The sequence below is a fragment of the Homarus americanus genome, unplaced genomic scaffold (genome assembly GCF_018991925.1).
Source record: "Homarus americanus isolate GMGI-L3 unplaced genomic scaffold, GMGI_Hamer_2.0 scaffold48016, whole genome shotgun sequence".
NCBI classification, from domain to species: Eukaryota; Metazoa; Arthropoda; class Malacostraca; order Decapoda; family Nephropidae; genus Homarus; species Homarus americanus.
The window spans coordinates 3,466,691-3,490,006 of NW_024755055.1; the positions used below are offsets into that span (position 1 = coordinate 3,466,691).

General features: G+C 44.6%; 1 protein-coding gene across 16 annotated transcripts in view; it reads right to left on the minus strand.

Annotated features, from left to right (window-relative positions):
• LOC121856222 overlaps nt 1-23,085 on the minus strand; it is a 58,998-nt gene extending 35,913 nt beyond the window's left edge. For 5 of the 16 annotated variants that reach the window (XM_042351584.1, XM_042351585.1, XM_042351586.1 and 2 more), the window contains exons 1-8: nt 22,733-23,081; nt 10,656-10,838; nt 10,164-10,304; nt 6,624-6,656; nt 3,215-3,397; nt 2,567-2,710; nt 2,115-2,278; nt 235-261 (exon numbers count right to left, since the gene is read on the minus strand). In XM_042351584.1, the coding sequence (XP_042207518.1) occupies nt 235-261; nt 2,115-2,278; nt 2,567-2,710; nt 3,215-3,397; nt 6,624-6,656; nt 10,164-10,304; nt 10,656-10,838; nt 22,733-22,892 (1,035 nt within the window). In that variant the 5' untranslated portion in view covers nt 22,893-23,081. Of the gene's footprint in view, nt 1-234; nt 262-2,114; nt 2,279-2,467; nt 2,490-2,566; nt 2,711-3,214; nt 3,398-6,623; nt 6,657-10,163; nt 10,305-10,655; nt 10,839-22,732 lie in introns of those variants that run through there. The other 11 variants (XM_042351594.1, XM_042351590.1, XM_042351593.1 and 8 more) reach the window with 7 other exon arrangements.
• Nucleotides 23,086-23,316: the final 231 nt, after the last annotated feature.

A 23,316-nucleotide genomic window follows, 5' to 3' on the forward strand; every position in this document is an offset into this window, starting at 1 on the left:
ATGAGCTTTTGTAACTTCATTGTCGAAAAAGGTTACAACTGCTTCATTAACTTCAATATCAATAAGGGTTACAGCTGCCTTATTAAATATTTCAAGAAGGTTATAGCTGCCTTATTAAATATTTCAAGAAGGTTACAGCTTCCTTATTAACTTCAATATTAAAGGTTACAGTTGCTTCTCGGTCCTGTATGAAGCAGAGGGGTGAGTAACTAAAGGGGGTGGTGATTGAAGTACCCAATTTGTTGAGGCCACATTCGGTATCTAGTGAAAGAAGAGGAGGCAACTTGGTTAATCTTCACCTAAGATGGTTGGTATTAATAAACTATGGTTTACTAATACTACTGCACTGTACCTGCCTCAACCCGGACCCTCCTGACCAAGTTTATTCTAACCTAAACTAAACATAACTAAACATAACCCAAGCTAAACCTAACGTAATCTAACCTGTTCTGGCCTGACCTAACCTACACCTAATGTAATCTAACTTAACCTAATGTATTCTAACCTAGCTTGACATAACGTATCCTAATTTAACTTAACCTAACTTTAAGCAGTGTAACATAATGTAACGTAACCCCAACCTAACCAATCTCTAATGAAACATAACATAACTAACCTCAAACATGATGCAACCTAACCTACTCTTTAACACAACCTACCCTAACCTAACACAACCTACCCAAACTTGAACCAACTTTAACCTAACCTACCTCTACCGAAACAAACCTTAACCTAGTCTAGTCATGGGTCCGAGTCTTGGGGAGGAGAGGGATCTGGATTGCACCCCACCAATAAAATACTGTACCACTAAACTAAGAATTAAACACGAAGGAACTTCTACTAATTTCAGCATCTTGTAAAGTGAGTCAAGTGTACAATTACGGAAAAAAAAGTTGTCAGTGTTCCGCCCCATGCACGAACCCTGTGACTACTGAACCAGTGAATCCGAAGCTCATCTGTGAACCCTGAGACTCATAAACCCGTGAATCTGAACCCCCATCCATGAATCCTGATAATCGTGAACCTCTGAATCCGAGACACGACACAGTGTTCCGTCTATGGACCTAACAATATGTGATGTCTCAGATTCACAGGTTTGCGAGTCTCAAGGTTCATGGAAGGGGTTCAGATCCACAAGTTCATGAATTTCAGAGTTCACGGATGATGTTCGGATTCACAAGTTCACGAGTCTCAGGGTTCGCAGATGAGGTTCGAATTTACAGGTTTATAAATGCGGTTCAGATTCACAGGTTCATGAATCTCAGGGTTCATTGAAGCACTGACAGGATTATTTTTCTGTGATTGGACAAAACTATGAGTATACAGTCTCTCCTCAACTTACGACAACCCGGACAAACGACGGCCATGGTCGTATAAAATATTTTTCACATTACGCATTTTCGAGTCCCGACGTTAGTGATCGCGCTGTGTACTGACAAATTTCTTTTTTGTAATTCCCTTTAAAATGGCTGGCAAACGTAAAAGTAAGAGTTCTCGTGGTGCTGAGAAAAAAAAAGAGACCCATTTTAGAATTTCTATGTATTACTTTCGCCTTTTCGACTTACGACTTGGTCGTCGGGACGGAACCCCGTCGTAAGTCGAGGAGAGACTGCATTATAAAATTAGTTGACATAATAGGGACATAAATGAATAATCTTTCTACTACTAAAGAAGAATCGATCAAAGTAAGATGATGTATCTAAGTATTTTAAGTATGCTAGGCAAGCTACTTTTACTATTTATAAGTGAGGTTTATTATAATGACTAGACTTAGCAAGTTATTTGGCATCATGTGAAGATTAGCCCCCAGTTTATTGTATTATATGGTTGAACACCATAATCTGACCTGACCTAACTTAAACTGACTTATCTAACCTAATGAAATGTAACATAACCAAACAAGATATTGCAAACCTAACTCAACCTAACAAAACCAAACTTACCCTAACCTAACCAATCATCCCTCAGTAGCACTAAGGCATAAAAATCATGCAATAAAATAACCTGTGTTGGCTAATCCTCACATAATTCACTTTTTTCCATTCAAACCAGACATCAACAACAGCAAATGTGTGAGTGAGTGAGTGTGTGTGTGTGTCACGTTCTAAACTGACCTCGTTCTCAAAGTAGACGAGGGAAGGTGTGTCCTCGATGCCGTACTCGCGAGACGCCACGTCATCGGCGATCTTGACAATGTGGATTCCTTGGGCGTCTAATTCATCGTCGATATTCTCCAGTTCTTGAAGGATTTGTGTGTCATCAGACTCATCACGGTCATCTGTGGGGAGGATGAGTGTTATCTGTGTGACCAATTAAGTGGTACCTATTGTTACAGTGACTTAAGGAACACTAGGGCCAAGTGGACAAGTGACTTACAGAATACGACGGCCAATCAAGTGACCTGCAGAACCCAATGGCCAAGTGCATAAGTGACTTACAGAATACGACGGCCAATCAAGTGACTTACAGAACACGACGGCCAAGTGGTCAAGTGACTTACAGAACACGACGGCCAAGTGGTCAAGTGACTTACAGAACACGACGGCCAAGTGGTCAAGTGACTTACAGAACACGACGGCCAAGTGGTCAAGTGAGTCAATGAGGGTGTTCAAGAGGCCAAGGGTGACGTCATCGATTACATCATCATCGTCTCCGGTGTTCTTGTTCTCCACCAGCCATTCCAGAACCTTGTCTTCGTTCATCAGGTCGCCTGGAGAACACACACACTCATGTTAGTAAGTTCATCTTTGGTGCACACACACACACACACACACGTACACTATGACACTTACGCCCACGACCACACCTTTACACATTACCACACTCTGTCTGTCTTCCGTTCCTCTTCCTTCCCTCCCCTTCCTCACTCTCACTTCCTTCCCTTCCCCTCTTCTCTCTCTCTCTTCCCTCTTCAACTCCCTTTCCCTCTTCTCTCTCGCTCTTCCCTCTTCAACTCCCTTCCCCTCTTCTCTCTCGCTCTTCCCTCTTCAACTCCCTTCCCCTCTCTCTCTCTCTCCCCTCTTCAACTCTCTCTCTCTCTTCCCTCTTCAACTCTTCGCTCTTCCCTCTTCAACTCCCTTCCCCTCTTCTCTCTCGCTCTTCCCTCTTCAACTCCCTTCCCCTCTTCTCTCTCTCTCTCCCCTCTTCAACTCCCTTCCCCTCTTCTCTCTCTCTCTCCCCTCTTCACCTCCCTTCCTTCCCTTCCTCCACTCACCATCATAAACAACAGGGATCCTCCTACGGTAATACACCAAGGCGGGAAGGGCACCCAGGGAGTACTCATCCGCTAGTTCAGGGTCGTTGATCTTGACGAAGGCTATACCCAGCTGGTCGGCGTCGTCATCCACGTTCTCCAGCTCCTGCAGGGCCTTCACGCAGCGTCTACACTCCGCCTTGTCTGAGGGAAGATAAGGAAGGTGTTCGGTTATACATTGGTATCGTTGAGTCTTGTCCCTTGGTGTCGATATTGTGTAGTTTTACGTATTATTATTATTTTTTTTAATCCTATTCGATCACTAACCTATGTAGGATTGGGGGTCTATTGGGACTCCTACTAAATCCTTAAACTTATCTAGTATGGGATTCTCTCTCTCTCTCCTAACCTCAAGCCTGTCTCATCTTCACACATATGCTCCATCTTCTTAATCACATACCTGTCCATTTCTCCTCCTTCCTCCTCTCATAAGAAACTTCTCATTCCTTCTTTACTCCGACTCAAACACACCACTGCATCGTTACCAACTCACAAAGGGCACGGTTACCAACTCACAAAGGGCACGGTTACCAACTCACACACTGCATCGTTACCAACTCACAGAGGGCACGGTTACCAACTCACAAAGGGCACGGTTACCAACTCACAAAGGGCACGGTTACCAACTCACACACTGCATCGTTACCAACTCACCAGGGTTGCCAGATGTACGACAAGCTTCACGGCCAATGTCACACCATCTCACGGCCAAAACGGCCAAAACTTTTTGGATGGGAAGCACAAGGCTATTGTTGCAATCCACACAAAATAAAAGTATCCCCTACAATATCCACTTAAAATGTCGTAATAAAACCAAATTTTCACTTGGAATTGAGAGCCCAATAATTACATAAACATAATATCTATAATCTACAGTGAAGATTTACCTTAATCTGAAATGGTGGTGGAGCATGATAATGGTGGAGAACTTGATAACACTAGTTGGCGTCAGCAAAAGCGTCTAGTTAGTCATCGTCCCCTGGTTTATTATATTTTCTACCACTGTCGTAGGACCCTTTCCATTTACTAGTGGACATTTTGAAAACTAGCACTCGGAATTTCAGAAAGTAACTCAGATGGCTTTGTTAGCTCTGAAGCTTAACCCATATGCTGGACACGTTCAGCCTGAACAACTCAAATATGAGAACTAACAACTAGAAAGATCAGTCAGCTCAGTAGGTCAAGTAAACATGTGAAGAGGTGAGGTCACTGATTAGGTGAGGTCATGACAAGGTGAGGTCACTGAGCCAGCATTTTCATTGTGAAATTTGAAAATCTACGAGACTTTTCTTCACAATCCACTAAATGAGGAATTAATACGTGTTTTACAAAATTCGGCCAAATAGTTGGGCCGTAACCATTCATTTTTTCACGGTCAGGCGAAGTTTATTACGGCCTAATTAGATAAATTTGGCCGTGAAAAAAGGCCATCTGGCAACCCTGCTTGAACTCACACCAATCGTTACCAACTCAGACACAGCATCGTTACCAACTCACACCAATCGTTACCAACTCAGACACAGCATCGTTACCAACTCACACCAATCGTTACCAACTCAGACACAGCATCGTTACCAACTCACACCAATCGTTACCAAACCCATAATCTTTTTTTTTTAGCGTAATTTATATTCCAGGCCAAAATAAACACACACGTCGCCAGGATACACACACGTCGCCAAATTATACTGAACGCACATCTACCTACCTGTCGGCTGTCACAAACCTTTACACACCTGACCACACCTGCGTATTCAAATGATTCTCTCCCACGTGTATTTGTTTATTTTAAGCGTTTGCATCTTGTATTATCTTGCCAATACTGTATACAAAATTATTATTATTATTATTATTATTATTATTATTATTATTATTATTATTATTATTATTATTATTATTATTAAGTTCTACGTACATACACAAACATGTTTACATACTTACAGTCATGTCTACATACAGTACTTGGCCGTGTCTACAGAGGGTGAATATCGGATACATAGATATATATTGGAAAAAACATGAAAATCCGATAAATGGAATGTGAAGATCTGGGGTCAAATTGGCACCTTACCCAGTGACGTCACGACCCCCCCAGAGTGCCACGGCTATCAGTGCCTTCATCAATAAGTGTCAGAGTGCCATGTTGGACCTCATGAACGAGATAGATGGTTGAGGCTGTATGGTCATCTGAAGTTAATTGGGTGGTTGGAATAGTTGTAGATTTGAACACATTAGGAACTTTTAACCTAACCTAACCTCTAACCTGACCTGACCTGACCTTAAACCTAACCTAACCTGGCCTCAAACCTAACCTAACCTGACCTCTAATCTAACCTAACAGTGTACAATAAGACGACAGCTGTTACAACGGTAAGGAGTATTTCTGGACAGGTGTGGATGCCAGGTGAAGAGAGTGAGGCTTGTACATAATTATTTTAAGAATGCACACGCTGAGGAAGACGTGACAACGGCACTGAACAACGGTGAACAATGATGAACAAAGAATGGTGAACAACGGTGTATAATGATAAACAACGGTGAAAAATGAAGAACAGCAGTGGAGAATGATGAACAATGATGAAAAGGGTGTAATGAACAACAGTTAACAATGAAGAACAATGGTGAACAATAAACAACAGTAAATATTGACCCTGAATATATAAAACCAGTGGCAACTCCTCCAAATTAGGATCAAAACGAGAGATTATTACAGTCTAGGTTACTATTGACTTGTATCCATATATCAGGTTTCATTATAATCAGTTATACTCTATTTAAGTTATCACTACATCCGTGAGACAGAGAAAACGGTCGTAACTACATGAACGAAAAATAATTATCTCCAATTTGTCTACGATATCATTGATAGGTTACATTGATTTGAGTTGATCTACCTTAACCTAATGTAATCTACCTTAAATATCACCTATTCTACCTTAAATAGCACCTATTCTACCTTAAATATCACTTAATCTACCGGGTTCTGAATTAGGTTAAGTTCCGGGTCTGCTTGAACATGAAGCTTGGCTCAATGGCCGTTCTTAGTAAACATTGTTAATTAATTAGTGGTTTACAGTGTCTGGCAGCAAGTGTTAGAGGTGAAATAACCATACCAAGCGGTTAACAACTAAACAAACAAACAAATCAGACCTGAAATATAAAAATAAAAATTACCGAAACAGGGGCAATAAAAAATTATTAGATAAACAATAAATATCGGTAAATACTACGAGAATATTGTCAAAAAAAATAATAAAGTCGGAGAAAAAAAAATTGGTCCGTGGAAGATGAACCATAGAAAACGTTGGTCATGTGGGAGGGGTGACTGAAGCGTGCGTGAGAGGAGGGACATCTCTATGGTACTACTTACGTTCGCCTTGGTTGCAAGCATCTCCGTCGTAACCTGCCGAGGTGTACACGATCATCAGTCCAACACTCTACACGGCCAACACAACACCTACAGTACAACCTTGGCCACCTCCACACGGTTATGGAACACAAATGACAGGGATACAACACAAATATCTGAGTAAACACAACTAAAACACACACACACTCACACCCTCACTCAACAGTTTACACACTTACACAAAACAAATACTAAGGACGTCACACTAGCTCATACTTACAACACTCCACATACACATACACTTAACACTTAACGCAACACAAACATCACAACACTTAACATAAACACTTAACATTTAACACTTGTAACACAAATACCGGATCTCAGGACTATATTAAGCTTACTCCAGAAATTTAAGCGTGAGGTTTGGACAGTAGTTCAATAAGGCTTATGGTTTGATCAATGGGTGGAGATTGCTGATTAGTCAGCAGGTTAAGCTTTTGGACAGGTCAGCAGTTTATGCTTACGGGCGAGTCAGCACCTGAAGCTTACAGACGGGTCAGCAGGTTAATCTTACGGACGTGTCAACAGATTTAGCTTAAGGACGGGACAGCAGGTCAAGCTTAAAGACGGGTCAGTAGGTGAAGCTTATAGACAGATCAGCAGATTTGGCTTACGGACGGGTCAGCATGTTAAGCTTACGGACGGGTCAGCAGTTTAAACTTACAGGCGGATCAGCAAATTAAGCTTATGGACGCGTCAGCAGAATAAGCTTAGGGACGGGTCAGCAGTTTAAGCTAACAGACGGGTCCGCAGTTTAAGCTTAAAGACGGGTCAGTAGGTGAAGCTTATAGACGGATCAGCAGATTTGGCTTAGGGACGGGTGAGCAGGTTAAGCTTAGGGACGGGTGAGCAGGTAAGGCACCATGGCCCTCAGGATAATATAAATGGTTGTGTGAAGTCATGACCATAAAGAGTGACTGACAGTGGCACTAATGAGAAGAATGTCAATGACACTGAGTCAGGCACTGGGACTGCCAAGGTCTATACATGACAACAACAACAACAACAATTACTCATGTATAACAATGTATATTCACTCGAGAATGTGTGAGCACCAACTCAAAAGATATGCATATTTACTGTATATTCAAGTATATTTATATATATAAATTTGGTATAATCACAATATAAATAATCGGAATTGGTACTCAAGACATTAACCCAACAATAATGTTCATTTTAACACAAACTAAGAACAATGTATATATTTCACAATGGAGGGACAGAGAAATAAAGAAATGGTGATAATATACATAACAAAAGAGAAAGGGAGAGAGACAGAGAGAGAAAAGCAGAGAAACATTACAACAGAGAAACACGACAGAAAGAAACACTACTTCAGAGACATAGAGTAGCACTACCACAGACAGACTTCTAGAGAAACACTACCACACAGACAGACTTCTAGAGAAACACTACCACACAGACTTCTAGAGAAACACTACCACACAGACTTCTAGAGAAACACTACCACACAGACTTCTAGAGTAGCACTACCACACAGACTTCTAGAGAAACACTACCACACAGACTTCTAGACACACACTACCACACAGACTTCTAGAGAAACACTACCACACAGACTTCTAGAGAAACACTACCACACAGACTTCTAGAGAAACACTACCACAGACAGACAAGAAACATTACTACATGGACAAACACTAACACAGTATTATTATGATTAACGAAAGCTTAATCTACCCAAAGGCAAAGCTTATGAGAATTATTATGATCAACGAAAGCTTAATCTACCCAAAGACAAAGCTTTTATGAACAGATGATAATGTTTTAGTGGCCAGACAAACTATAATATCTAAAAAAAAGTGAATAGGTAAACAGAGAGAAGGTCAGGGCTACAAGAGGGACAGTGCCAGATAGTGCCACTCACAGCCTGTCAGTACTGAGTCTCACTAAGCCCAAGTGCCAAGCAATATGACAAGTAACTGGTCATTAGAAAGCTTTAAAAAACACGACCAAACAATGCCCTTCATAGCTGCTCAATAGAGGGTCTCAGTTAACACCCCAATAACACCTAGTTAACACCCCAATAACACCTGGTTAACACATCATTAACACCTGTCATACCTGGGTAGGAGGGAAGCCTTCCAGGACCCTTCACCTGTAGCTCTGGTTCTTATCATTAACATCTTTCATCACTACTGGGCAAACTCATGCAATTCTTCACTACAACCTAACGTCACACTAACACCCACAGGTAACATGGCGTCACACTAACGTCACACTAACACCCACAGGTAACATGACGTCGTTCCTGTGTTAAAATGACGTTAAAGTGATGTCAAGATGTCATGTCAACGCCACCACGACAACGTGTACATCTACTAAGAAAATCAAGATATGTTTGGCGTCCTCGAGTTGAAAGGTGTGTGTGTGTGTGTGTGTGTGTGTGTGTGTGTGTGTGAACTAAATGTATATAGTGTGTCTATGGCCTTCAGAATTAATTATGTGGTTTAAAAAATAATCATTGATATGAAAGACCAACAGACACATAATAAACATCTCCTTAACACACACACACACACACACACACACACACACACACACACACACTAAAGACACAGTCACACCATAACCACCACTACGTCACTCACTATACACACGCTTATCTAACACTATATATCTACTACACAGGCCCTGGTCAAATGGGGCCCGTCCTAATAGACCCCAAAGTAAGGGTCAAGGGTCCAATGTGCTTTAAAGTCTATTTGGATTCGTCAGGTAGGATCAGAACCCATTAAATTACGTCCCATTAGGATTGTAACCCATGAAATTACGTCCCATTAGGATTGGCCATTATTTGGATTGGAAGACACTTGTATCAGGGTCAATGGGGACTAGGGCCCATTATGAGTAGACTTAATGGGTATTGGGACTCATTGGGGCTGGATTCTAATGGAACCAAAAGTAATGTTCAGTTTAAATAGATTGGGGCCTAATAGAACTGGGGCCTAATAAGAGTGGGGCCCATTTGACCAACCACCACTAGCATTACTACACTGGCAGAAGATTCTATAGTACAGTAAAGAATCAGGGAGATGATGTTGAGAGTCAGGGAGAAGATGTTGAGAGTCAGGGAGAAGATGTTGAGAGTCAGGGAGATGATGTAGAGAGTCAGGGAGATGGGGGAGAGAGTCAGGGAGATATACTATGAACTAGTAAGCAAATTATTTAGAGATTCTACAGAACCCTTAAACCTTACAAAACCGAACCCTTAGATGTCACAAAACAGAACCCCTTAACTACTCACAAGACCCCTTAACTACTCACCAAACCCCTTAACTACTCAACAAAACCCCTTAACTACTCACAAAACCCGTTAACTACTCAACAAAACCCCTTAACTACTCACAAAACCCCTTAACTACTCACCAAACCCCTTAACTACTCACAGAACAGAACCCCTTAACTACTCACAAAACCCCTTAACTACTCACAAAACCCCTTAACTACTCACAAAACCCCTTAACTACTCACAAAACAGGACGGCGACAAACTCTTGCTCCTCTACAATCTTGTCCAGAATCTTGGCGTTGACCTCCTCGATCTGGTCAGGTAGTTCCATGGCTTCCAAACTCGTGAGGAACTCTAAAACACTCCCTTCGTCCATCAAGTCACCTGCAGAAGGGGTTAACACCTCTTAATTATCTCGTAGGGGGAGGTAGATTAATGTCTGGTGGGGATAGGGTGGGGTAGGGTGTGTTAGAGTCTCGTAGGGGTAGGGTACGTTAGAGTCTCGTAGGGGTAGGGTACGTTAGAGTCTCGTGGGGGAGGTACAAGAGCTCAAGTAGGGCACTAGAGTCCTGTAGGCAGGGCTGCCAGGAGTCTTTGGGGGGCAGGAGTCCCCGGGTAGGGGTGGCCACAGAGCCTTTTAAGCTAGGGGTACAAATATTTTAGTATCGTGAGGCAGAGTACACCTGAGGGGAATATATATATAGGTCTTAGGCCTAGGGGGATAGGTCTACTAACCTTCATAATGGATAGGCTCCTTATTCCTAAAGAAGGAGAGGGCCGGGAAGATCTTGATGCCGTAGGACTTGGCCAACTTCTTGTCCGCCACCTTGACGAAGTGCACGCCGAACCTGTCCGTGTCATCGTCAATCGTCTCGAGTTCGCTGAGGACCTTGTCGCAGTCCTTACAGCTTCTTTTGTCTGTGGGTGAGAGAGGTGAGGTGGTGTTAGACGGGCGTTTAGACAATGGAGACGAGATTTATTCAGGGTGGACGGGGTTTTAGACAGAGCGGACGAGTGGGGCGACAGACAGATATGAGAAGGGTGTTACCAAACTATTAACTTCTTGCTATTAACTTCATCATTAACATCAATCTAACTGTGATTGTCAAGTTACTTTCCTTTAAATAACTCACTAATTTCACTGTACTTAACTGGAGGTATAATTTCATCTAACAAGTCAAACAAAAGAGCATCGATGAGTATAAGTTCAGGTACATCGATGTCTCCTAAAATATTATCAACAGAAATAAGTCATAATGTAAACCTTTCACATCTTGGATATTCGTCTTTTTTTATTAAATTATTGTTGCATGAACATAAACCTTGACTGATGATGAAGACAGGAGATTTGTGTGTGGGGGGAGGGGGAGCAAAGGCTATAAGGGTGACGATACACCTTTTCCTTCTCCACGTCCTCTCATCTCCTTCTTTGCCTCCTCCCATCCCTGGCCCCTCCTCCTCCCTCCTACCCCCCTGCCACGGACCACCCCAGATGGTTGACCTGACACTGAGCTGGCTAAGACCCCCACAGTGCCCCACACCAGTCCCTCACACCCATCACCCAGGAGCCCACTGGCACTTATACACAACACACAGTCCAGAAGAAACACACACACACACACACACACACACACACACACACACACACACACACACACACACACACACACACACACACACACACACACACACATAAATAAATAAAAATAAACTCTCCCAAGAATCATGCAAGTGTTGTGTGTTTGTGTTGCATGTGAAGTATTTTTATGATGTTTATAGTGGTTTAAAGGCGTTCTACCTCCCCCACGACGCCACTAAGATGATGATGCTCCTCCTCCTCCTCCTCCTTCTTCTTCTCCTCCTCCTCCACACTTCCGCATAGAGAAAGAGCAACAGTATTTATGGAACTTGACAGATCGACAACCATTCCTGAGGTGTGTGTGTGTCACCTCAGCTACCTAATAGCATAACAACCATGTCTATAATTAGGGATTTCAATTTTACACACACACACACACACAAGCACACACACAAGCACACACACACACAAGCACACACACACACACACAGCCTCTCCCCCTTCCCAACACACTGCCACCTCTCTCCAACACACTCCTCCCTCCTCCTCCTCCAACACTCCCTCATGGTCGCCCCATCAGAGTGACACTGACCATTTGCTATTATTAAGATCTGACACCAGTGCCAACTCCCTTACTCTTCCTCCTCCACCACCACCTCCTCCTCCTCACTACCTCTGTGTGTGTGTGTGTGTGTGTGTGTGTGTGTGTGTGTGTGTGTGTGTGTTAATTACAATACATCAACACACAAAGGTGCCTCAGATCACCTGCTGAGGAAATAGCACAACAGGACCCAACTAACCTAACCCAACCTAACCTATCCCACCTGACGTTACTAGCAACACCTGACGTTACCAGCAACACCTGACCATGTTGCCAGCTCTCACCTTGTCTACCGCAACACAACTTCCCTCCCATGGTTGACATCGTCCTAGGTGTCTGTTTATAAATATGTCTTGGTAATGGTGTCAGGTCAACTGGGCACCATTAATGACACATAACCATTGAGGTTCATTAGCATTTAGGGCCGTTTGGACCTGGATTATTGGCACCAGCTGAAGCACCAGGTAGGCCGAGGAATCAAAAGTCACGCGGGGGGAGGGGGTCTGACTCATACAGGCAGTTGGCACTTGAGGCACTCCCCAAGTATGACCATAGGCACTACCCCTGGCACCACCCCTGGCACCCTCATGCTCTTTAACATTACTAAGTACAAAACCACACACGTAGGTCACAACAACAACAACCACCCTGATCACAACTATTGTTAATAACTCTCCCGGATACTGGACTGGAGGCGGGGGCCAGAGAAGAGCAAACCGAGATTCAGGATTTATAAAGCGGACCTTCGTATAGGATGATGGTAAAATGGTCCTAAAGTTGTACAGATCCCAAGAACATCCCAGTCTGGAGTACTGTATACAGGCATGGAAACACTACCTCAAGCAACACAAACATCTCTAGAAAAGATTCAACACAGAGCTACTAAGATGCAACACAGAGCTACTAAGATGCAACACAGAGCCACTAAGATGATTCCTCAACTATGCCATCTAGATTGTCCACATACACTGATGGCCTTACGACTAACAGCCCATCAGACAAGGCACAACAGGACAGATCTCAGACAAACATTAAAAATTCTGAAAGTGATGGAAAACACGAACCCGGGACATCTCTTATAGTGATGTCACGCACCACCAACACGGGGGAACATAACTACAAGCTGGCCAAGTTATCATGCAGAACGAATATAAGGAAATACTTCTCCACACAGAGGCTAGTAGACCTATGGAACAGTCAAGAAGGCTAGTAGACCTATGGAACAGTCAAGATCAGTACTGGGCTTCAAAATAGACCTCTAGTGGGTGGTCATTAGGTACATAAGATAAATGTACCATCTCTAGGCACTCCCAAGGCAAACCAGAGGCATCGTAGGCATCCCAGGCACTCATCAATCTGGCCCGCCGCCTCACCATCTGGCTCTCAATTGGCACTCTGGGTAGATATACACTGATTTTTAGGTACACACACACACACACACACACACACACACACACACACACACACACACACACACTATATAGCCCATTATCTCCTTAATCTGGCCCCTGTCAAGAATCTGAGAAAAAGATGGGACATTATACCAGGTAGGACAAGTTTATATATGCCTCAGGGTATTTGCCTCTCCTGGGGCTGACAGACAGTGCCAAGTGCATGACGAGTGCCACTCTCTACTTCTCCAAGGTCGAATGGCATTGGGCTCTTCCTTATTGCTTACAGTGCCAAGATGATGTACTAACTGGTGCTTGGTGAGCGTATCTAGTTAAGGTAGGTTAGGTTACAGCTCGCTTCGTCAGTACACGTGGTGGTCAACGCCCTGTGACGCGAGGCAGCAGTAGGGTGCCACAGTGCCTCGTCATTACTGCCACATCAACTCGGTTCTGCTTTGTCCTGGTGCCACGTCGCCTTAATGCTATGTCGTCAATGCCAAGTTTGTCTCGGTGCCACGTCTCCTTAAGGTGTAGAAGCTGTCACCAACACAACAACCACACCTTGAGTTAACGAGTTGCAAGACCCAGTGTCAAGGAATAGTCCGAGCAGACCGGTCAACTCACCAACTGCACTGGCTAACCATTACCCCGGAATACGACCCACAAGTCGATAAACATCCAGGTCCCCAATTACTGCTGGGTAGACAGAGGCAAATAGCGTAAAGAAACTTGCCCATAGTTTCACCCTGCCCGGGGATGGAACCCGGGTCCACTACCTTGTAAGGCGAGCATGCTGACCATCTCACACACACACACACACACACAGCTAGCAATACAGGAGAGAGAGAGAGCCAACACCTTCAACAATTATATTAACAGGTGGTAGGTCCCTGTGACCAGCTGGTGAGGCAGGTGGTGGCATGTTGTTCCTCCTCCACCACTACCACCACCACCACCACTACCTCCTCCACCACTACCACCACCATCACTACCTCCTCCACCACTACCACCACCACCACTACCTCCTCCACCACTACCACCACCACCACCACCACTACCTCCCTCCCACCACTACCACTACCACCACCACCACTACCTCCCTCCACCACTACCTCCACCACTACCACCTCACCACCACTACTCCTTCCTCCTCATCCTACAATCACACCACTACCTCTTCCTCCTCATCCTACACCATTACCCAATAACAGAGGGAAGAGGAAGGGGAAGCCTTACAATAGACAAGGGAAGGAGGAGGAGGATCGTCTGTCTCGCCCACTATGTTAAGACTCGCCAGAACTCACGACTCGAATAGGTATTTCGACCCAGCCTCTCTTCCTCCTCCCCCTCCTCCTCTTCTTCCCCTTCTTCCTCCTCTTCTTATTTCCTGTCCTTCTTCGTTCAATAAGGCCTCCTTCTTTTCCTTCTTCTTTCCTCCTCCCTTCCTCCTCTTCACGACATAAACACCTGCCCCCTTAATAGACTCCACAGGTGCGTTAATTGCATAGTTCCGGACAGGAATTTGTGAGGCTCTTGCAACCTGCATTATTGAACTTGCAACCTCCTTCACTGGCAGGTGTTACTATGGTCCACTAACAGGTGTTACTATGGTCCACTAACAGGTGTTACTATGGTCCACTAACAGGTGTTACTATGGTCCACTAACAGGTGTTACTATGGTCCACTAACAGGTGTTACTATGCTCCACTAACAGGTGTTACTATGCTCCACTAACGGTGTTACTATGGTCCAGTTGTCCATAACAGGTGTTACTATGGTCCACTAACAGGTGTTACTATGGTCCACTAACAGTGTTACTATGTCCACTAACAGTGTTACTATGTCAAACGTGTTACTATGCCACTAACAGGTGTTACTATGGTCCACTAAAGTGTTACGTCCACTAACAGGTGTTACTATGGTCCACTAACAGGTGTTACTATGGTCACTAACAGGTGTTACTATGGTCCATTAACATGTTACTATGGTCCACTAACAGGTGTTACTATGGTACTAACAGGTTACTATGGTCCACTAACAGGTGTTACTATGGTCCACTAACAGGTGTTACTATGGTCCACTAACAGGTGTTACTATGTCCACTAACAGGGATTATGGTCCACTAACAGGTGTTACTATGCTCCACTACGATTATGGTCCACTAACAGGTGTTACTATGGTCCACTAACAGGTGTTACTATGGTCCACTAACAGGTGTTACTATGGTCCACTCCACTAACAGGTGTTACTATGGTCCACTAATACTTTCCACTAACAGGTGTTACTATGGTCCACTAACAGGTGTTACTATGGTCCACTAACAGGTGTTACTATGGTCCACTAACAGGTGTTACTATGGTCCACTAACAGGTGTTACTTGTCCATAACAGGTGTTACTATGGTCCACTAACAGGTGTTATTATGTCCACTAACAGGTGTTACTATGCTCCACTAACAGGTGTTACTATGGTCCACTAACAGGTGTTACTATGGTCCACTAACAGGTGTTACTATGGTCCACTAACAGGTGTTACTATGGTCCACTAACAGGTGTTACTATGGTCCACTAACAGGTGTTACTATGGTCCAATAACAGGTGTTACTATGGTCCACTAACAGGTGTTACTATGGTCCACTAACAGGTGTTACTATGGTCCACTAACAGGTGTTACTATGGTCCACTAACAGGTGTTACTATGGTCCACTAACAGGTGTTACTATGGTCCACTAACAGGTGTTACTATGGTCCACTAACAGGTGTTACTATGGTCCACTAACAGGTGTTACTATGGTCCACTAACAGGTGTTACTATGGTCCACTAACAGGTGTTACTATGGTCCACTAACAGGTGTTACTATGGTCCACTAACAGGTGTTACTATGGTCCATAACAGGTGTTACTATGGTCCACTAACAGGTGTTACTATGGTCCACTAACAGGTGTTACTATGCTCCACTAACAGGTGTTACTATGGTTCACTAACAGGTGTTACTATGCTCCCTACAGGTGTTACTATGGTCCACTAACAGGTGTTACTATGTCCACTAACAGGTGTTACTATGCTCCACTAACAGGTGTTACTATGGTCCACTAACAGGTGTTACTATGGTCCACTAACAGGTGTTATGCTCCACTAACAGGTGTTACTATGGTCCACTAACAGGTGTTACTATGGTCCACTAACAGGTGTTCTATGCTCCATTAACAGGTGTTACTATGGTCCACTAACAGGTGTTACTATGCTCCACTAACAGGTGTTACTATGGTCCACTAACAGGTGTTACTATGCTCCACTAACAGGTGTTACTATGGTCACTAACAGGTGTTACTATGCTCCACTAACAGGTGTTACTATGGTCCACTAACAGGTGTTACTATGGTCCACTAACAGGTTTACCTCCACTAACAGGTGTTACTATGTTGGTCACTAACAGGTGTTACTATGGTCCACTAACAGGTGTTACTATGCTCCACAGGTGTTACTATGGTCACTGGTGTTACTATGGTCCACTAACAGGTGTTACTATGGTCCACTAACAGGTGTTACTATGGTCCACTAACAGGTGTTACTATGGTCCATGTACTATGTTCCCACATATTGTAACTACAGTAATCTTCACCCAATCAGCGAGCTGTTCACCTAATCTTACACCCAATCAGCGAGCTGTTCACCTAATCTTACACCCAATCAGCGAGCACTTTACCTAATCTTACGCCCAATCAGCGAGCTTGGATACGAATCTTATGAGCTTTACGACCAATCATTTAATTTTGCACCCACAACAAGTGATCACCCCCTCTATACAGTATCTACAACTCCCCCTACTGTATCTACAACCCCTACAACCTCCTCCACTGTATCTACAACCCCTACACCCCCCTTATACCCCCCCCCTTCTCTGGCGTGTACCTGTCAAAGTCGACGTTCTGATGACAACAAAAACAAAAGATAGGAGACAAAACATCGACTTCCTTCATCTATAAAGTACTGCCATCAGCTGCTGCCAACAGTCTGGTAGATGACATACTGGGGTGAGGGAGTCGTAGATGGTGAGAGGGAGGGTGAGAAAGGGAGAGAAAAGTGAGAGAGGAAAAGGTGGGAGGAAGGGATAGGAAGGTGAGAGGAAGGGAGGAGGGAAGGAAGGAGGAAGTGAGAGGAAAAGAGGGATAGATGATAAATGGAGGGGGGGAGGTACATCGTCCTCTAAGGGTTAAATAATCATCGTCTTCAAAGGGAATGGGAGTGGCACATGGTAGGTGGAGGAGGAAAGGGTGGAAGGAAGGGAAGGGGGAGGAACGATGACCCCAACCTCTCAAAATAGCAGTGTGACGTAAGAAGTAGGGAGGGAGGGGGAGGGAGGGAGGAGGAGGGAGGGGAGGGGGGAGAGGGGGAGGGGAGGAGTGGGGGGGGGTAGGCATTTCCCTCACCTAACACACCACGTAAACGATATCTGCTTCACCCCTAACCTAACCCACCTCAACGTTAGGTTAGGTTAGGTCTGTAGGCATATCAACACAGAAGCGATAGGTCCTATTTTTCATATCATCTGAACAATAAACTTTTAACCAAACACTAATTATAGATGAGGCAGGCAGACAGACATAGACAGACACACACACACACACACACACACACACACACACACACACACACACACACACAGACAGACTGATAAATATAACCCTTGACTATTTTTTATATAAGGGGGCATGAGTTTATAGGCCTTCCCCTCACACTGACCGGGTATAGGGAGGGAGAAGGGGAGAGGGAGGAGTAGGGAAGGGTAGGAGGGAGGGTAAGGGAGGGAGAAGTGGGGGGGTGGGGTATGGTACTTCTAGCCAGCTACCCCTCCCCCCTCAATGACATAGTTACCAGTGACACAGTTTAATGACGGGAGGAAATAAGTGCCTCCCTCCTCCATATCTGGCACCCTCGAGTACTGTGCTACTCTGTTGTGGCACTTGACCGAGTGACGGCTGAGTGACGTTCCTCTCCGTCACTGCTTCGAGGGACACACACACACACACACACACACACACACACACACACACACACACAGGCACGAGTACACTGAAAAGAGATGGGGAGATGGCCATAGGGAGGTAGCCATAGGTAAGTCGTCATGGGTAGGTCGTCTGTGCTTACTATTATTACCACCCCACCAGCATGGGTCATTATCCCACGGTGTACTTGGCGCACTGTGTAGGTACTCCCCACTACCAGGACCCACACCCAACCAAACCTAACCTAACCAAACCAAACCTAACCTAACCAAACCAAACACCGATGATGACGTCCCGGAAGACAATCAGTATTGGACAAGGCAGAGACGAGTGAGTTACAGGACACTAAGGCACTCACCTAGCAGTGCCATAGTGCCAGGACTCACCAGTGCCACACACACCATTACCCAGGTAAGCGGGCACCCAGCCAGACTATGTCCTCTGTGTGTGTGTGTGTGTGTGTGTGTGTGTACTCTCATGTGACAGTATTAAACAGTTTTCCAGTAGTAACAGACAGACAACAGATGGCCGCCTCTGTGGGCTGGCCAGGAAGCGTCACTTTAACTTCTGGGAAAATCGTGTCATTAATATTTCTCCAAGATAACGATAGATTTATAATAAGATTGAGGTGTCTAATCTTCAGGTGAACTAAGCTGGAGTTGTCTAATCTTCAGGTGAACTAAGCTGGAGTTGTCTAATCTTCAGGTGAACTAAGCTGGGGTTGTCTAATCTTCAGGTGAACTAAGCTGGAGTTGTCTAATCTTCAGGTGAACTAAGCTGGAGTTGTCTAATCTTCAGGTGAACTAAGCTGGAGTTGTCTAATCTTCAGGTGAACTAAGCTGGAGTTGTCTAATCTTCAGGTAAAATAAGCTGGAGTTGGCCTAATCTTCAGGTGAACTAAGCTGGAGTTGTCTAATCTTCAGGTGAACTAAGCTGGAGTTGTCTAATCTTCAGGTGAACTAAGCTGGAGTTGTCTAATCTTCAGGTGAACTAAGCTGGAGTTGTCTAATCTTCAGGTGAACTAAGCTGGAGTTGTCTAATCTTCAGGTGAACTAAGCTGGAGTTGTCTAATCTTCAGGTAAAATAAGCTGGGGTGTCTAATCTACACCCCTGTAGTAACCTGTCTCTAAACGACCCCAGGCTAATTGACCTATACCAAACCTCTCCACCAATCACGTCCCTTGTTACATCACCAATACTCATTCAGCCATTAACAGTGATGCCGTTTGGTGACTCGGGTTACAACAGGGGCGAAGGAACAACTGTACCCCCTTACACTAGACGGTACCCCTTACACTAGATGGTACCCCCTTACACTAGACGGTACCCCTTACACTAGATGGTACCCCCTTACACTAGATGGTACCCCCTTACACTAGACGGTACCCCCTTACACTAGATGGTACCCCCTTACACTAGATAGTACCCCCTTACTCTAGATAATACCCCTTACTCTAGATGGTACCCCCCTTACACTAGATGGTACCTCTACACTAGACGTACCCCTTACACTAGACGGTACCCCCTTACACCGATGGTACCCCTCATCCTCTAGATAATACCCCCATATACCTAGATGGTACCCCTTACACTAGATGGTACCCCTTACATAGGTACTTACACTAGATACACTTACTCTAGATAATACTTACACTAGATAGGTACCCCTACACTAGACAGACATTACCCCTTAATGGTACCCCTTACACTAGATAGTACCCCTTACTCTAGATAGTACCCTCTCTCTCTCTAGGTCAGACGTATACCCCTAACGCCAGATAGTACCCTTGCTTGCGCCAGATGGTAGCCCCCCCAAGATAAGCGTGGCAGTCCCCCCTCAAGGCCTGACGCACAGTGTATATCAAGTCGCTGTTCTATTTTTACGCCATCTTGCCTGTGTCACCATGTAAGCTACCCCTCCCTGACAGCAGCTCACTTAGTCTCCAGTGTTAATAAAGCCTAATCCGGAGACTTGGGTTGGGTTGGGTTGTTCGAAAATTTTCAGGTGATACAATATATAAGGTATAACTCTCTCTCTCTCTCTCTCTCTCTCTCTCTCTCACACACATCTGTCCATCATAAATATGTCATGAGCTAATCCCTTCATGACCTACAACCATGAACAAAGAAAGACTTGGGAGAGGGTAATACGTCACAGAGGGGGGGGGAGGGACAGCACCTAACCTACCTGATACAACGTTATTCATTATTACAACTACAGATACAGGTAAGTGGTACAGGTAAGTGGTACAGGTAAGTTATACAGGTAAGTGGTACAGGTAAGTGGTACAGGTAAGTGATACAGGTAAGTGGTACAGGTGTATTCCATCATAGTGTTCCTCCTCTCAGGCAACAGGGGGCCGCTCCACTACACACACTTCACATTGACCACGACGCCCATGAAGGCTAAGTCAGTCCCCCCACATCCTTGATAGCCGACAGTCTAAGTGCGTCAGCAAGAGGGCCTTCCATCCTCGTCAGCTGACAGTCTAAGTGCGTCAGCAAGAAGGCCTTAATAAACGATTGACGTCCAAAGACAGGAAATAGACTTGTTAGTGCCAATGGTGTCGTGTTTGGCACTGTGATAAAGATAGTGGCGAGAGATGGTGTTGGTGCAAGTGTGGAGAAGTGTTGGAGGAAGAATGGTGGAGAAAATTTACCAACCAATCAGCGTACGACATACCCTCAAAAACATGGAATACCTTTTAGTTAACATGTCTTCATAATGATTAACAGAGAACATAAATAAAAGTCAAGAACACAAAATTAAAACGAATTACTGTCCCATTTTGTTAATTCCTGCATATGGAATTATAGATTAAAATTTAGAAAAAAAAATAAAAATTCTGTCGTATTTACGAAAAGAAAAAGATTGAGTTAGTTTATTTTTTAAAGGATTATTATCTTAGGTTTGGAAAAACAGCTTTGGTTTACTTGTGTAAGCGACCACGCACAATGTTGACGGTTCTGGTCGTTTGTGTTCCAGTTACAGCAAGGAGTAACTTGTTGATTCAGTCCCTTCCATAATAACCCACGGTGATTTACGATGAGAGTGAGAGAGAGAGAGAGAGAGAGAGAGAGAGAGAGAGAGAGAGAGATTACTTAAAAAAATAAAATCACATCTCACTTATTTACATCTCACACGAGTTCCTTAAGACACACACACTAGGCTAAACTTCCCTCCCATCTCACACACTCCTACACGGAGCTAACCTCACCCTAATAGTATGAATATGGCGGAAACTTAAGTGAGGGAATAAACACTACAGGGGGAGGGGGAGACGCGCCCTGGGCAACACTACAGGAGAGGGGGAAGAGGCGCCCTGGGCAACACTACAGAAGGACCTCGTCAAATATTTAACCTTGAGGACCTCTCGCAGGGCAGTGTCTTCTTCGGGTAGTACTGCAGTAGCTACAATTGTTCTCTCTCTCTCTCTCTCTCTCTCTCTCTCTCTTTCTCTCTCTCTCTCTCTATATATATATATATATATATATCAGCCGGTCCATATGTAGTTCCTGCGTCCACTTAATCATTCTCTCTCTCTCTCAAATCTTAATCAGTCGTTACTCGTTCCATGCACATAGTTGAAATGTTGGACTACCATGGAAGACGATATGTGTGTCCTTGGTGTGAGGGCGTGCAGGGAATGTGACCAGGGAGCCAGCCAGGACAGTGCCAGACAAAATACCTTACTACTGAAACTCTCAAGTCCTCACAAACATCACTAGGTTACCAGGCACCCCCTCCCCCACACATACCTCACTAACCTACAACACGCACACACACATCCACACCTCACCCACCTCCCTCCTTCACTCCTTCCTTCCCTCCCTCGTATAATAAAGGTTTATTTATAAATATGGCTGAGTTTATATAACAGTGTAACGTGTGGATGGTGTGACGTGAGTGCTGTGACGTGTGGGTGGTGAAATGGGCGGTGTGGGTGGTGAAGTGGGTGGTGTGATATGTGGGTGGTGTGACGAGAGTTAAGTAACCAAGATACAAACCCATTTTCATATATTTTAAACAAGCATCAAGTAATTTGGTTCATCATTGGGAAGTACACTTAACCTAACCTCAGACGCAAGTAACTGGGCACCGGAAGTAGCAACTAGCAGTAACTAGGTGAGGCATATAGAGTGTACTTACCCGAGTGAAGAAGACGGCAGCAGCCCGCCCAAGAAACCCAACCCACTTATACCTCGACACTGACCCCACACACACTCAACACTTACACCAGAACACAGCCACGTAATCACTGTCGGCCACAAGATTTTCCAGTTGCTTAGCGTTTACATCCTCGATAACGTCAGCCTTGGCATTATGGGCGAGGGTGTGTGTAGCCAGCAGCAAGAGGCCCACCGCCAGCAGCGCCCCCGTCACTAGTCGTATCATTGTATCTACCACTGTCCTCCCCACCACACAGTTAGTCCTCCTTCAGTAGCGATGATGTTTTGTTTTGGAGGCGACGTCGAGGTGTTCCCGGGAGGTGCGGGCCACACTGCTGGGGATGAGAACGTGAGGGCGTGAGCAGGTGGGGGGGATGGGTGCTGACGGGGCACTACTCCTACCGGCACCGACCGCATCTGGGGCCTAAAATAAACCCAGGGTGTAGGTTGCCCGTCAAATGCCCCCACCGCGCCTGAGCACCAAGCCAAAATTTCCAACCATCTTCGTCGACATTAAGGAAATTACAACACGGAAAACCATACAACAGAACCAGGAAAAAATAACGATACCAAGTGAAATTTCTCTCAAAAATGGCGTTTAGGAGTTAATGGACTTTGATAACCATTAACTTAATCGTGTGGCGAACCTG